General features: G+C 30.6%; 1 protein-coding gene across 2 annotated transcripts in view; it reads right to left on the bottom strand.

Annotated features, from left to right (window-relative positions):
• The window catches only part of LOC143075539 (uncharacterized), a 51144-nt gene that overhangs the window by 6134 nt on the left and 31118 nt on the right, over positions 1 to 13892 (bottom strand). For both annotated transcript variants that reach the window (XM_076250980.1, XM_076250981.1), the window contains 8 exons: positions 9101 to 9308; positions 7548 to 7660; positions 4956 to 5087; positions 4233 to 4412; positions 3697 to 3767; positions 2470 to 2568; positions 2090 to 2163; positions 527 to 681 (listed from right to left, as the gene is read on the bottom strand). In XM_076250980.1, coding sequence (XP_076107095.1) covers positions 527 to 681; positions 2090 to 2163; positions 2470 to 2568; positions 3697 to 3767; positions 4233 to 4412; positions 4956 to 5087; positions 7548 to 7660; positions 9101 to 9308 — 1032 coding nt within the window. The remainder of the gene's footprint in view (positions 1 to 526; positions 682 to 2089; positions 2164 to 2469; positions 2569 to 3696; positions 3768 to 4232; positions 4413 to 4955; positions 5088 to 7547; positions 7661 to 9100; positions 9309 to 13892) is intronic.

The following is a 13892-nucleotide window of genomic DNA, read 5'->3' on the forward strand; positions in this document are numbered from 1 at the left end:
TTTATTTTCTGATTCTAAAACGTTTTTAAAAGGAAACAAAATCTTAAGTAGGCGCTTTCTATAATGTTTTTACTTCTTATTCTACCATGTATGTACAAATCAAAATAGAGGAAAGATGAATATTACAAATGTACACAAGAGTAATATACATAGCTGTCTTGTTTGTCTATTCGTGGAGTTAACTTGTTTTTCTTTGCTATTGCAATTATTTGAGTGTTCTTTTTGGTAAAGCATAACCAATCTTGAATCCTTTCTTCTGTCAGAGAGGCAAAACTAGTCATGGTGATGTAACTAATTTGAGGCAAGTTACCAACAAAACAAGGTGTTTCTTTATTTGCTAATGTCAAACAGATGCCTAGATAAGAACAGCAATCATTAGCGCAATTAATAATATTGCAATTCACATGAAAACTTGCCTATCAATAGAAGACAAAATCAAAAATCAAAAATTCTAAAATCGTATAATATATGCAAGCAATCATTTCTGAATTAACAGTACATGAAGTTTCTATGGAAGAATTCTTACCTCTAATTTATTTATAGCACAATTAACTCCATAATGCTCAACTTTGTCAAAATCTGATGGGATAACTATAATCAAAGATTTAGGATCTTTTCCTATATGGATACCTTGTCTGATATCTCTTGAATATTCATTCCATAATACCATTGGTCCACCCGCTGAAACAAAAATAAAACATATCTATATACATTTCACCCATAATACCATTGGTCCACTGGCTGAAACAAAAACAATACACATCTATGTACAGTGTTGTACTCTCAAGACTAAACATTATAATTGTAATCAACAAGTTACGAGGTCAAGTGGTGATCTCTTGAATGTATTGTCCTGCTGAGTGTGTTTAAGATTTTATCATCTGCACATTTGTTGAGATTTTATCTAAATCCTTTAAAAATTGCTTTCAAGTACAAGCCAATTCAAACAAATAAGATTTATTTAGATTAATGAGTTACTTCCCTTGTCACAATGTTATTTTTAAATATATATATATATGTTATAATGTATGACATATATCACAAAGCAGGATTTCTAAAAATGGCAGTTTTAAGGTGGCTCGGGACTATTCGACTGCGCATAATTTCACGCATGAATTACAAAAGTATTTGTCGTAAATTCGATATAATTTTTTTTAATATTTTGATTGAATAGAAATGTCAAATCATTGTAGTTATGTAACTAATAGAATATTTTCGTTATTATCGGTATTTTTTAAAGGGTCAAAATGATAATTCACCCATTTTCACCATTTTCCCGCCAAAATTTGGGTTTTAAGGTAAAATATTTTTTTTTCCTTATCGGTGACCTATGTTTTTTATTGGCTCATTCTTTGAAGCTATATTCCAGCTTTCATATAACAGTTTTGGACCAATTGTCATAGAACATTTTTTTGATATTCCGAAAAAAATATGTCAACAACTCTATTTCCCCTATCATTTCATTGAAAAATGGTCCCTTTTACATACCTGTTTAAAAGTAAAATTTTGAGCTTAAATGGTCCGTGACCCCCTATTTTTTTTTGGACCAATTTGAATCATTTTCTTTAAAGAATAAAATAACCAAAAATACGGCACTTCTGATAGAAACTTCGAATACGCCCGAGCCACCTTAATGTGCTTTTGATAGTAATAAAATATATTTTGCACACTTGAATAGAAAGAGTAAATGTCAATGAGACAGCAACCTAACTACACAACCTTGATAAATAGACATATTTAGATTGAATAAAATGCTGTGTAAAATAGATTAAAATTGCACTTTGAAAATTGAGATCATCAGTATCTGCAGGATAGAAATAAAAACCTCTGCACCTATACTTGCTTAGCCAAGTATGGCAGTCTGTATTGTATAAACAAAAGTGTATAAAAAGTCTCTAACAGTTATGAATAACAAAAAACTTGACTGCAGCCAAAAGCAAATTTGGATAAAAGTAATGCATTACTAAACAAATAGTATGGTTTGATTGATTGTTGGTAGCTTAACGTCCAGTTACAAATATTTCATGCATGTTCAGGAAGAAATGGTATAGGTGTCCTCTACTATGGTTATCATCTTATATCTACTAACCTTGTACTACTCTAAATACTGGTGTAATCTGTAATAGCATAGTGTCCTCTCCTCCAAATCTGTGGGTTCCTTCCCTGTAAAGATATAAATTATATTTCAGTTACTGGATTTTACTGGATAATTTCAAATAAATAGTTCATTATGTTAAGCCTGCATTTAGTTTCAACATTCATTTAATTGATAAAGACTTCATGGTGAAACTCAATATAAACAGACTTGTTCATCAATATTAATGAAAAGAGGCAAGCTCACCATCAATGACAATAGTATAAAAAAAATAACACTAACAATAGAATAAAAAAATAAATCATAAATAAATTAGATATTACTAATAAATTCAAAACTACTTAAAATTTTATATGTTTTTTTACACTTCTTACCGCCATCCTGTATCCTGAGCTATACAGTATATATTTCTGCCTTCAAATGACAAAAGTGTTATTGTAGGACCATGATACGAAATAACATGATTTGTAAACCTGTTAAAAGAATATGTATAATTTATAATCACAAGAAAACACTTAAGATTTTTTAGGCTGAAATTTAAAACTATAAATTGTGATAAAGTTATCATAGATTTACTGAAATAAGCAATATGTTATGGTATATGCCACAACCAAAATTAAAATTGAACTTTATCTGTATTGTATTTTTCATGTGTTATGACTTGTGTGTTTTTTTAAAGTTTCATAAGATTTTACCAATGAAGTATTTTCAAATTAATTAAAGTAAACCCAACTTTGCAGGTAACTAAGGGACATACTTCTAGAATGAACAGCAAACATGGTAAATGTTATAACCATCAAAATCAAACTTATTATAAGGCCAAAAATTAATATTAAAACTGTTTAATGTTGCCCACTTATATACCAACCTAAAAAGAAGCCTTACCGAAAAAAATTAAGTCACAAATCATTTCAATTTGTTTAAAGATTATTTCCTGCTCTTATACCATTTTCTTGAAGAAAACATTAAGAAACATATCACAAAATATAATCCCTTACTTCCTACCCAACTCTACAAGGTAGGCAATGTCAAACAAAATATTCTTTAAGAGTGGCTTAACATTATTTTCTTAAAAAAACTTCTTTTCACAGATATAACAGATAAACTTTAAATAAACAATTTGTTCTTTTTTTCCATATGAGTCATTCAAATAGATGTAAACCAAACTCACAAAAGTATCAGTGCAACATTTAAAGGTTTTACAAATAATTTATATAAACCAGGTATTTCTATGATTTTGTCACTTCCTGATGTTCAGAGGTTGTTGTTTGTTGATGTGGTTTATATGTGTTTCTTGCTTTATATAGATGAGACTGTTTGAGTGGTTTCACACTAAGTCATTTGTAGGGCTCTTAATAGTCTGCTGTTGTTGTGAGCCAAGACTCTGTGTTGAAGGCCGTACTTTGACCTATAATGGTTTACTTTTACAAATTGTGACTTGGATTGAGAGATGTCTCATTGACACTCATACCGCATCTTTTTATATTTACTTTCCATGTGTATTTTGAAAAAGAGACCTCTTAGCTGAATGATGTAACATGTATAACTTTATTTGGTCATAAAAATTAAATGTTGCTTTTTGAGCTTAATTATTGTATTACCTATTAAGTGAGAGTCCATGTTCACTACTATTATATAATGAGGTCCAGCTTTGACATCTGCTCAATCTAGCCTGAAAAAAAAAGATTTTTTTTGTTTTGCATTTGAAAAATGGACAAAAATATCAGATTGATTTATACAAAAATGTAATTGCAATTTTAGTATTTTTCAGGACTTTGAAGACTAAAAAAAATCTATAATGTGGCAGTCATAGGGATCACAGCTAAAGAATTTAACCTTTTTTTCTGGCCTTAATTAACAAAAAAAGAAACCTGCTGCATTTGTCTGCACCTGTTCTAAGTCAGGAACCTGATGTTCTGTGGTTGTCATTTGTTGATGTGGAGCATAAGTGTTTCTCACTTCTTGTTTTTTTTATATAGATTAGACCATCTTGCTGTTTGGCATGAGCTCCGTGTTGAAGGCTGTACTTTGACCTGTCATGGTTTACTTTTTTCAAATTGTGACTTAGATGGAGAGTTGTCTCATTGGCACTCATACCACATCTTCTGATATCTAAATAGATATATCCATTACTTACTATTTTCATTAATAAGTTAAATGATGTCAGTAATGGATTTTTAAATTCTGACTGTTCCTCCTTCTGATCTATATGTGTATAACTAGCTGGGATAACTGCTGACAATGCCCACACCATTCCCATACTCATACAATGTTTGTCCTGCTCAAACTTCTCAAGTTCTGGAACGGGAGCAGTTTCCTGTAAGAAAAAGAGTAAACTGATTGCAAATTGAAAAAAAAAGGCATTTTAGAGATTTAAAATAACAGTCAGCGAAAAAACAAACATTTTTTTACCGGTAGCTCTTGAAATGACAAAAATAGCAAATTTACATTCAATCACATGTTTTTCATTAAATTTTCAAACTTTCAAGGAGACTTTGTTTATTCTACTTTACAGGAGCAAAAGTCAAATCAATTTTCATTTGAGATTCTGGTATAACAATGTATAATTCAAATTAGAAACTATAAGTATTTCTTTGATTTTGTATATCCCCTTTTATTGATTGATTGTTGATGTTTTAGTATTTTAGTGCCATTTTTAGGCTATTTCAAGGTGGCCAGTTATTATTGATGGAGGAAGCTGGAGTGCCTAGAGGAAACCAACAACCCCAATTGGAGTCTTGTGCACCCACATAAGCTGGGTTCGAACTCACAGCATCAGTGTTGACTGGCTAATTACAGTAGTAACTCCTTAGACCACTCAACCACCAAATCTCCTTTTAGTATCTTACATGTACATTACCTGTTCTGAAGGCATTTTAGATCCTGTTAGGATAGTATACACCCAATTATGTACACCACAGTAAATATGAGGTAAGTTGTGATTGGTCCATTTCTTGAAGTCATCATAACATAATTCTTCATGAGGTCCAAACTGAAATAATCAACACATAGATCATAAATACAACTTTTTATTAAAACTTTGTAAAAATCTTAAACTGTTAATGACGAAAGCCACTGAAAGCAAATATTGTGAACAACAAGGTGACTTGATATAGCTTTTGAAAGTCGGCAAAGCAAAGTGATGGATGAGAAAGCCACTTCATGCTCCAGTTGCCTGCTACATAGCGTGAGCCCTGATAAGTTGTGCTATTCTATAAGATACTGGTGCCAGGCAGAATGCACTGCCTTCAAAGTCTAGATAAGACTATCTGATCCATTGCAAATGTTCAGATAAGATGGCTAAGGGTAAATTGAGTGTTTTTAACACCAGTGCCTACCAAATATCATTGACCTATTGGCTCGCCATTTACTGATGTAATCACAAACTTAGTTTTTGACATCCTCAATAAAATTAAGCCTTAAATAATCAGCCTTATCCAAACAGGGTGTAAATATAGGAATTTGAGTTATATTTTGTACTGAACATAAATGAAACATTTGTCACTGGACTTACGCAACCAAAAATCAATATATTTTGTAAGTTATGTAAGCAATAAGTAAGCAAGTGATGTCAAGTTCCTATTAAAACAAATGCAAATGGTGATAACAAGCATCTTGCAAAATATGCTATGTCATTTGTTTTTAGGGAGCAACAATTTAACTTCAAGGTATTGACAAAATCTGGATTCAGAATTCAGAATATGTTTTTTGTCAACTGCTTTACCAGAGCATTTTTTTTTCTCAACAGATTGGGGGGGTAGAATATTTTTTGTAGGAAAAAAAACATACCCCCCGCCCCCTTAAAGTTTTATGGTCTTTCCCTTTTTGAACTATCAGAAGACTATATGATTTATCATGTATATCTATAATACTTGTAAAGAAAATAACATTATCTGATATTAACTCGATAAAAATTATTCAAATTCTTTCCTAGCTGTCAATATTGTTTTAAGTGATCAATCATAACATCTCCTTCTATACGAGTCCCTGAGGCCATGCAGCCTGTAATATGACTGGATATTAACAAATAAAATATCTATTTTCAGTTCCTCTTTCTTTATAAACAGTATAGAAATTAGTTTGTAAATAGTTTTTCTTGTATGGTAAATTACCCAATTATAAACTACAGTATTACTGATTGTGTTTAGCCAATAAAATGCCATCCCATAGGGATGATAGAGAGTTATTTTTCATGCTGATTATAATGAATATTGCTCTTGTGAGAATAATTACTTCGTCAATACAAGGAATAATATAGTCTACAATATCAAGTCTTGAAGATATGAACAGTAATTACAGTCACAAGCAAAATTTTTCTAGTCATTTTTTACATTTAGTCTCTTCTTCGGATTATAAATAGCATCAATAGAGAGAAATAATTACTGTGAAAATTAAATGTTGATGACTTATCCTGCTTAATTTTAATTTTTGAAACTTCTTACAATTTTATTAGTTGAATTTTTAATTTGATTTTTTTGGGAAATTAATAGAAATCATGATTACATTTCTTCTTAGATTAATTCCTAATTTGATTTTTTGGGGAAATTACTTACACGTCTATATCAGCTTAAACCATAGAATTACATACACTGTGTAGTGAAGTGTGCATATATAATCTCTAATCCCATATCACTTGCAAAATATGTCTTTCAACAAAATTGATAATTACAAAATGCACTTCCTGGGAAGATATTTTGTTTGGTGGGGGTTGTGCACTTTATTTTTTCTCTGCATATGATTATATAACTACTCAAATATTCCATATTTTGTGTGATTTAACCATGTACCAAATGAACTTTAAATTCACAAATACATAAAATATAAAAAGTACATTAAAAAGAAGCAAAGTTTTAGTGCAGTACATAGATACAATATTCAAATCTGAAAAGAAAAAGAATTTTGAAATTTGATTTTGGGGGCCAAATTATTTTTTAGTTATACATTTTAAGAACCTCAACATACAATGCAAAATATATTGAAACCACAAACTACATATCTACTAATCATTTTTCCTACTAGTGATAAAAAATATGTTTTAAGCAGACCAAACTAAATGTTGGTTAGTTCATTTAAATTAAAATGAACCACCAAGCCAAATTTAAACTGCTTATATTTTTTGAAATAGCTTCTGTTTCTAGTTGCATTAATTGGGACTGATATACAAGTGAGAGGTTTAGCTAGCCCTTAAACCAGGTTTAATCCACCATTTTCTACTGTAAGAAATGTCTGTACCAGTTCAGGAATAAGACAGTTGTTATTCATTCTTTTGGTGTGTTTGAGCTTGTTATTTTGCCATTTGATTGTGGACTTTAAATTTTTAATTTTCCTCTACTAATTTTGTTATTTTTGTAATTTAACGTTTTACCACTAAAACAACTGACAATTTAAGTTGCAAGAAAAAAAGGTGTAACATGTTGCCAGTACTGTAACAGGTTTACAATAAGATGCTTACCATCCCATGAACAATACTTTCAAATACTTTATCATCGTTGACGCTCTTTGTATATTTTATACTGGACGATCCCAGAGTCAGGCAATAAGATACATTCACCATCTGTAGACCATCTGAAAGGAGTAAAACAAGAATGTGAATTCAATTTTGACACTACTTTTGTTATTAGCAGTTTCTGTGGCCAAAACTCTAGTTTCAGTAGTCAATATTGATTATGTTTTGGTGTTAAATTGGGATCTTAGACTATGGTCTTTAAGGGATACCTTAATTTACATGTTATCAATTATGGTCACTTTGATTCTGCTTTTAAAACTAGATCTGCTTTAAAAAAAAAATCTTTCCCTTTATAAATTCAGCAAATGCTACATATGAGCTTGTGACTGATAGAAATAGACCTTATTCAAGTGCAAGAATACATGTACACGTGTAAGACTTTGACTGTTTAGGGGAACATCTAAAATGAAAGATGAATTTTGAACCAGTTAAAGATTTTTCCATGTATTGATATTGATTTGAATAATGTTGATTTCTATCCAATGCAACTCATGCATAAACTACATCATATTGAATCAAACTTAAAAAAGAAATGCACAAATTGCTGCCTGATATTAATGAGACATCATAAATGATAATTAAAGAACCAAACTAATTGGAAAAACATTATATCTTGTCAAAAATTAAATTTGCATTAAATATATAACAACTTTTAAGAAATGTATTCCAGCTGTTTTGTGTTATTTTAACAATGAATGAACGTTCTCTTCTCTCTCTAATTATGAAAACATTAGTTTACAATTATTTACAGTTTACTTTTCACTAGTTTTCAGTAAATATCAGTATGTATAATTAATTAATTTCTTGTTCTGTAATTGTAAACATACTTCAGTACTACATCTGGTTTATTTCAAGAGTCTAAAGTGAAGAAAGTAAATACTAAACAAAAGTTACAAAAATTCTTTTACTGTTCGTGCATTTCAAAAACACTTCTGACAGGAGGAAATAAATGAAAAGCATCAGTGCAAATTCTTAACTTTCAAAACTGTTTTGGACCCCTCTCAGTTGATTTATTTTTAAATCCATTTACAAAATAAAGGGATTTTTTTTCTTCTTTCTTGGTAGTCATAAAACCACTTCCCCCTTTTTTTTTATTATTAACATAATTGTATTTATATTGTGTCAGAGATCAAATTTATTTGTTCAGTGTATGTTTTATTTTTGTTAATATGTTTATTTGATAGAGCAAAGCCATTTCAATTGAAATTTTATAGTGTGTCTTTCTATTTTGTAATGTCACACTACTACTTCTGGTTAGGATGAAGGTTGGTGCCTATTAAAACATTTAAATGTGCTGTTTTTGTTTATAGTTAATGGGTCGATGTTTTGTATACAACAACATGACAATGCTAAGTTGAAAAGACTTTTTGGAATCCTTGCTTTTTTTGTCATGATGAGACACACTGTCAAAAATTTATAAGCAGAAATTTTCATCACTTATGTAATAATTACCAGAAGAGAAAGTACAACATAGTGTTGTTAGATCTTCATGTTCTTACCTTCTTTATTTAAGTAATCCTTTCCATCACAGAATAATTTGAAATAGTATTTGTGTTGAGAAGGTTCGTCAAACATTTTAAGCAGTTCTTTCCCAGACTTAACAAACTGTTCCTTGGTAATTCTCTCTCGGTCAGAAGTACCGTGGAAACTACACATCTGTTTGTACAGCAACTTTCCAAAAGTATGAAGGGGTCCATGGAAAGCATTCTGAAAAAGAAAATAAATACAAATGACAGGAATTGATAATGATAATGGGTGATTGCTTAACGTCCATCGGAAAATTAATATACATATTCAGGACGATAATATGATGTTATTGTAATATAAATATTTACCCTGCTTTGTACTAGACGGACACCATGGGATTTGTAACATGCTAGCTCAAAAAGTAACATTCTGCAGGAAGACATGTTACTTTAAGACACTTTATTCTGACCAGTCTTTGCTCTTACTCATTAATACCACGTTTGGCAGAGAAGAAGCCAATACCAATTTTAAAGTTTTTGACCTGGTGGGTTCGTACCCGCACCTCCCGCTATCGAGGCGAACAAGCTACGACAAGACTAAAGAGGCTGTTAACAGGAATTGAAAAGAGTACCAAATTTTCCCAGCATCTGTTCAGTAAATAAAAATGAAGAAGCAAGGCAAAGTTAAAATATGTGTTGTTCCTGTTAAATGTACTTATTTTCCAAAAAATATGGCTAACTTTAAAAAAGAAAACAACTTAGCATGTTTAGTTCATGCAGACTGTTTTTTTACAAAAGCTACATACAAATGTAAAGTAAGAAACATATTTAAGATAATTTGAGTCCAATAAGCAAACAAATTCAGAGCTCCATATTTTGTTTTGCTCAAACTTTTGAAGTTACTCAAAAAGCAGCTTTTCAGCTTATTTCTACAAGGAATTGGAAGAGAAAGGGTGATTTTACTTTGAGATTTTCAACATATAAATAGCAGTTATTGTGCTTTATGCTTTAATTTCATCATCTCACAATATATACTAATCAATTCCATCATTCCTAAAGTTACTAAAACTAAATCTGTTTATGATGTTTATTTACTGTTGATCAGTGTATGTATGCTTCATTTCAAGCAAAGATGTGATAATATTCTTCATCAGCAAAGAATTCTACTAAAGTTGATATTTCGAGGGCACTCTTGAACTGTGAGTTTGTGTTCAGTGTTGAAGACCTCAAACTGACATATATATGAAATGAAAAACAGCAAAAAAAGCAATATAACCTTTTCTGTCAGTTTGTAAAGTGTACTTGTTTAGAGATTTATATCATAATCATGATAATAGCAATAAACTGACTATTCCAAATTTCTTTAAATTCTAATATTTCTTTTACGAGAATGGAATGATATAACTACTAGTATATAAATCATATAACAATAAAACTTCTATAATAAATTACAATAATAATTGATAGATATAATAAAAAAAAACTGAAACTGACATTTTTTTATGGCAATCTGTTGCAGTGATATAAGTTTACCAAATGTCATACAAAAAGCTTCAGCTGTTGTTTACAAAAATAAGATATAGATTAATTGCCAAAGAGAGAACTATATCTACCAGGGACTTGAGGACACTGATATAAACATCTACAGATTAAAAACCACCTTCAACATTGAGCAAATCCAATGCTGTATAGAAAGCAATAAATGTCCCTGAAATGGGACAAAATAAGGAAAAACCGGTAAATGACCATAGTGATCAACTAAAACAAATATCTTTCTTAAACAAAAAAAACATATACATTTTGGGAGTGTGTAATCCAGAGGTTGTTGTTGGTTGGTTGCTGCCTTTCCTAATTGTTTTTTTCAATGACTAAGGCAAAAATTCAAAAAAATCTTGCAAGTTGTAATTCTATTTCATTATGCACCAGAGCAGGTTTGAGAAAGAATAAAAGGTTGAAATTGAAACTATTTGAGTGAAATAAAGATAAGTTTACTGTAAAGACACATGCAGCAGGCTGTTCCATAAACACTATCATTGATTTTGTTATCTACATTACACTTTTTTTTAGGTCTAAAGACTTTTATATAATTAGATTAAATTACATACTGAAATTATGTCTCTTTTGTAAGAATTGTGTTATAAAGCAAGGGGTAAGTTTACAATATATTGCTACATGGTCCCAGTAAAATAAGGTAAGGTAAAGCAAAGAGAGAAAAAAACAAATTAAGACTCCTATAAATACCAAAAAATAATCTTTCACTTGACCTTATCATTTGAAACCTGTTTTTTGTTGGTTTTTTTTCAATTTTTAAGAGGTTTAAAGTTGTGAAATCAAAGCGCGAAAGCGCTGTAAAGGCAGTTAATTACAGGTTGTGTGTATTTCTAGTCAAGTTATATCATTATCTTCCATAGAACAGAGGTGGTTTGTAGAATTTAAGATTGAGAGTTCTTTTGTACCTAGTTCACCTATATCTATAGTCTACTGTTTACAGTATATTTTCTGTGCCTCGCCATGAAATGCATTTTTAGCCATGGCCTTGTCAGTTTGCTTTAAATTTATGAGTTTGACTGTCCCTTTGGTGTCTTTCGTCCCTCTTCTTTAGACATATAAGAACTTTTCCTTTTCAATATAAATAGACTATTTTTAATTATTGATTGTATACGCATATTCTATGACTCCCATAAAAAATAGTTCACAAAGATTGACTAGTCTCTGTACTGTGTGTATAGCAAGAACATCAAGTAACATAATGGTAAATGTACATAGTAACACATCAACTTTTTTGATGACCATACCTGCCAACTGTCAGTATTTGCAGAGTATTTCCCCCATCGAGCTCGAGGCTCCCAAATGGAAATTTTGTAAGAGCAATTTTGTCGACTATTTTAAAGAAAACAATTAATTCAACAATGGCAATGAGCTTGTTTATGCACGAAGAAGCCAAAAACCACATTAGAATATATTTGAAGGGAATCCATGACAAATCGCCCCACTTTTTCACTAACTCGCCCCACTTAAAAAAAACTGCCCCAACCTGGATAACCAAATCGCCCCACTTGTGAAATGTGTTATATCCCTTAATATTACTCCTGCCAACTTGCCCCACCTAATAGAAAACGATAATATCTAGATAAATATATTATTAACCAGGAAGAATTTACTAATGCCAACTCGCCCCACTCATGTAAAAAGATGTTATCCCGTTGTATATAAGTTAAATTCCGTTAATATTACTCCTGCTAACTGGTCCCACCTAATGGAAATCGGTGAAATCTAGATAAATATATTATTAACCAGGATGAATTTAGTAATGCCAATTCTCCCCACTTATGGAAAAAGATGTTATCCCGTTGAATATAAGTTAAATTCCTTATATTGCATTATGATACAATTAACAGGTTTCTTTTCAATTGTTATGCAAATAACTAAGCTTCAAAACTTAGTTATTCTTCAACAATACATTTTTTTTTTTAGAATTATAATTTCAGTATATCAATAATAGTAATTAAATAAATTTTCGGTTTGTTTGTATTCTGTGTAGATTAGTTTTCATTAAAGTGGTGCGAGTTTTTATTTTTAATTATATATATAAATATATTAATCTAAATATTACCGTTTTTTTATAAGTAGGGCGGGTTGGCAGGAGTAATATTTAACATGATTTAACCAATTTCACATGTGGGGCGATTTGATAAATCAGTTTGTGGCGTTTTTTTAAAAAGTGGGCGATTAGCCAGTGGGGCGACTTGTCCTGCTTCCATTTGAAGGCCCCCTTGAAGGTTTTGTATGACTATATGAACCATCTTTCACGTAAAACCCCCATGTGCATTTTGAAAAGTTGGCAGATATGTTTCTAACTCCAGGCAAAATCTACCGGTATGAATGAAAAAGAAGTTTTCAATTAAGGCTCTGTGGCCATAACAGCTGTCTCATTAGCATTTTAACCACTTCCCATATTTGCAATTAAAACAATAGAAGAAAATTATTCAACGCAAAAACAAAACTTACTTGTAAATATGAAATTCTCTTTACGGTATGAGTTTTTCTCATTGTTTGAGATTGTACAGTAGTACCTGTAACTGCTTATACCTATTTCTTATTCACTTTTGCTTGATAAACTCACTAAATATCATGTATATATGTTCCAGACCGTATGAGTATTTGGACCGTACGCGTACGGTCTGGACCGTATGCGTATATTTTCAAAATACGCATACGGTCGGACCGTACGCGTACGGTCTGACTAATATTAAGAAGTTGGTCACGTTTATCAGATACAAATGTATACAACAGATCAACATAGCTTACATCTCAAATTAATGTAAAAAGTTCAATAGTAATTGAAATAAAACAAAATAATGTTATAACTATTTTAAAAAATCACGTTCATTTAATCTGTTAATCTCCTGTATTTAGCATGTCAGTAATTCATATATTGTAGCCAAGTATGCTAATTAAAATTGAAGTTTTCGGAAGTAAACTTAGAGTGGGAGGACAATCGTTTTAGAATATTAAGGAACTTTACACAAAAAATGCAAAGCAACGTGCATGAACAAATTATGTTACTGTAAAAAAAAATATGACGTTCTTTGTAGAGTCAGTGTCACCTTGAGTACCAAAATAGGAATCACGGATATAAAAATAAACACATATTTAATTTCAATTGTTCGCTTAATCATTTCATCCATATACATGTAATAAAATCAATTTGTATAACTAAAAATAATGATTTTTGATAAATATTTGTTTAAATTTAACCAATATGATCCCAAAACATCAGCTGGACCGTACGCGTATACTCATACGGTCCGACCGTACGCGTATG

This window comes from Mytilus galloprovincialis, chromosome 5 (assembly GCF_965363235.1).
Source record: "Mytilus galloprovincialis chromosome 5, xbMytGall1.hap1.1, whole genome shotgun sequence".
NCBI classification, from domain to species: domain Eukaryota; kingdom Metazoa; phylum Mollusca; class Bivalvia; order Mytilida; family Mytilidae; genus Mytilus; species Mytilus galloprovincialis.